The 3,003-nt window shown below is 46.9% G+C and overlaps 1 protein-coding gene across 1 annotated transcript; it reads left to right on the top strand.

Moving 5' to 3' along the window:
- The first annotated feature begins 272 nt into the window (after positions 1-272).
- Positions 273-1,259, top strand: LOC118163742 (gallinacin-7-like). The gene is made up of 3 exons (XM_035320677.1): positions 273-358; positions 731-857; positions 1,122-1,259. Exons 1-3 carry the CDS (start codon positions 301-303, stop codon positions 1,135-1,137), a joined length of 201 nt encoding a protein of 66 aa, XP_035176568.1. The 5' UTR covers positions 273-300; the 3' UTR covers positions 1,138-1,259.
- The last annotated feature ends 1,744 nt before the right edge of the window (positions 1,260-3,003 follow it).

Raw genomic sequence — 3,003 nt, 5'->3', positions numbered from 1 at the left:
AACACCAGGAGAATTTAAGTTGAAAGGGACTGTGGGGACTACTAGTCTGAATCCCTGCTCAAAGAAGATGTGGTTAGGTTGGGTTAGAGGTCCATTTAGGGACGTTTTAAATGTCTTCAAGGATGCAGTTTCCACTCCATTCTTCATTCAAGTTCACTGTATTTTATAAGCCTCTGGGTTTTGTCATTCAGGGCATGTTTTAAGCACTCCCCCAGTCAGGAGGGAGCAGGCCATGTGGTGAATTTTGGTCTTGTGGTCTCTGTTCCTTCCAGATAAAGACTTCACAGCTCAGCAGTGGCCATGAGGATCCTTTACCAGCTCCTGGCTGTCCTCTTCATGGTGCTCCAAGGGGTTGCAGGTAAGCTGTGACCTTGGCAGGCTGGAGAGTTGGACCAACAGGAGTGTCAAGAGGTTCACCAAGGAGAAGCCCAAAGTCCTGCCCCTGGGGAGGAACAGGCTCAACACCAGGACAGGCTGAGGGCACCCAGCTCAAAGTGGCTCTGCAGAAACGGACCTGGGGGGGCCTCCTTGAAGAGCTCCTAGGGCTGCCAGGACATAGGGCTGGGCACCCTGCTGGGGCAGGGGGGTGCAGGGGCACCCAGGGGTGCCCCTAGCGCCAGCCGTGCTGCAATTCTGTGATTCTGAGTTGTGAAGAGGAATTAGAGAGGAAAGTGCATCCACTTCTGCTCACTTGCCGGTAAACAACTATTCTTTTTTTTTCACTGTGCAGGTCAGCACTTTATCCCTAGGCCAGCCGACCCTTGTGTACTCCAAAATGGAATCTGCTTTCCGGGGATATGTCGGCGGCCATATTACTGGGTTGGAACGTGTCGTAATGGAGGTTCCTGCTGTGTGAGGTACGTGAAAGTGCGAGGCATCACCTCAGCAGTGACTGAGATCCTCTTGGTATTTTCTCCTGAGAGGCACAGCTGCTGACACCATCTTCTCTCACTTCTCCAACACCAGCTTTGCTGGCATGGAGGATCCTCGGGGGCATTCACGTTCCACGGCAGCATATCTTGTGGTGCCATGAAATAAAGCAGATAGATCCCCCTAAAATAACATTACTGCAGAAAACCTCCTGGTGTGTAAGCTGAGACAGTCTCTTTTTCACCATGCAGGGGGTGGAGGCACTGATGACTCCCTGGATTCTCCTTGGAAATCCTTTCTGCATCTACCTAGTGGCCTCTCAATCACCCTGACCCCATCACTCCTGGTGGCACCAAATCTTGCTCTCACAACTTTCCTTTGCACTGAAGTGAATAATAGCATCTGTGAAAACATACCTTTGGACCAGGCCTCACCACAGAAACCATTTCTTTCCTCCCTTTAATAAAATTACTTCTGGTGGCATTCATGTGGTTGAACTTTGGCTGTGTTTGGTGGGGAAGGAGGGGATTTTTCCTAGGAATACTCTCACCACAAACAGTAACACACAGGTGGGCTGGTGGCTTGTAGAGTCTGGAGAAAAAGAGGCTGAGGGGAAACCTCATCACTCTCTGCAATTACCTGAAAGGAGGCTGTAGTGAGGTGGGTGTCAGTCTCTTTTCTCAGGTGACAAGTGATAGGACATGAGGAAATCAGCCTCAAATTATGCCAGGGGAGGTTTGAATTAGATATCAGGAAGAAACTCTTCATAGAAGGAGGGTTTAGGCATTGGAACAGGCTGCCCAGGGGAGTGGTGGTGTCCCCATCCCTGGAGGTATTTAGGAGACGTGGGGATGTAGTGCTTAGGAACATGCTTTAGTGGTGGACCTGGTGGTGTTAGCTGATGGTTGGACTTGGAGATCTTTAGGGTCTTTTCCAACCTAAATGATTCTATGATTCAATGATCTAAAACACATGTCCTGCCACACCTGAGGGAAAAGGGACGTCATTTTATTCTCTGCCCCCCAGTGGCCATGTCCCTAGAAGACTCCTAGCAGTGACCATGGTCAGGAAGGAAACCTAGTTTCTCTCTGTGCTGGGTGCTATTGTACAACAGGTACACATTCCAGTAGTTTCAAAGTTGCTTTTTCAAGGCATTTTACTGTTTTGGACTGAGATGTCAGAGACAGGTTTCATGCTTTCTGTCTCTTTTTCTCTGTCATCATTGCCTAGCAGTGTAGAAAATGCCAAGGTAACTCCAGCTACTTCCTTCAGTGGGCCTGGGGGTATTTGAGACATTTTGCTCCTAAGAGGAACTTATGCAAGTGAAATCCAGCAACATTTTGGCTGACATCGGACCCCTGACAGGATACAAATTAGCAAAGAGGTACAAAGAGGGGAAGAGGAGACCAGCAAACACATTCCCACTGTGTGGCCCTTACTGCTGGCACAGTAGCATCAAAGGGCTGGACTCTGCTCCTAGCTTGATACTTCTAGCTGTCAAATCAAAGAGAAGGTGGAGTGGGATCCATTCATGGAGATTTTAAGCTCATATTATGATTTTCCCCTGGTTAATCAAGATAACTACATGATCATTAAATTCATCATCTTGGCTAGATAGTTTTAATGCACTGATCAAAGTGTATAACCACACATATATATTTGTTACTAACTGAGATGATCTAAACTTGTCTTGAAGCTTTATCTGCTAGCTATAATGAAGTACACCCATTACAGATGCACTTATAAATATAGAACACCACCTAAATACTGGCTATCCTCCACTGGGTGGGTCTCCTTTGGTAGTACAACAGGTGGTAACAGCTTTCACAGCTAATCTAGAGGAATCTGAATTTCTTTAATGTACACTCCACAATTGCATCAAAATACATTCACCTCCTATGCCTTATGGCAAGAATTCAGTCCAACACACATGAAGGAGGTTAAGGGATGCCATCACCACACAACTGAGGAACATAGCTCTGGCTGTGCCTGAATACAATGACCTCGAGATGCTCGGAGCCTTCATTGCAATGCACAAACTGTCCTCTGGAGGTGAGGGGTGGAACAGCAGTCAGGTATTGGTGTAATAGCATTTGAAACGAGATTTATTAAATATTTTAATAATTTAAATAA

This window comes from Oxyura jamaicensis, chromosome 3, assembly GCF_011077185.1.
Source record: "Oxyura jamaicensis isolate SHBP4307 breed ruddy duck chromosome 3, BPBGC_Ojam_1.0, whole genome shotgun sequence".
NCBI lineage: Eukaryota > Metazoa > Chordata > Aves > Anseriformes > Anatidae > Oxyura > Oxyura jamaicensis.
This window is presented reverse-complemented; position numbering and strand designations above follow the sequence as displayed.

Bases quoted from the DNA above. Each gene is read 5' to 3' on its own strand.
- LOC118163742 (XM_035320677.1), top strand. From the start codon at position 301: ATGAGGATCCTTTACCAGCTCCTGGCTGTCCTCTTCATGGTGCTCCAA. The intron at 359-730 runs GTAAGCTGTGAC...TTCACTGTGCAG, and splicing joins GGTGCTCCAAGGGGTTGCAG to GTCAGCACTTTATCCCTAGG.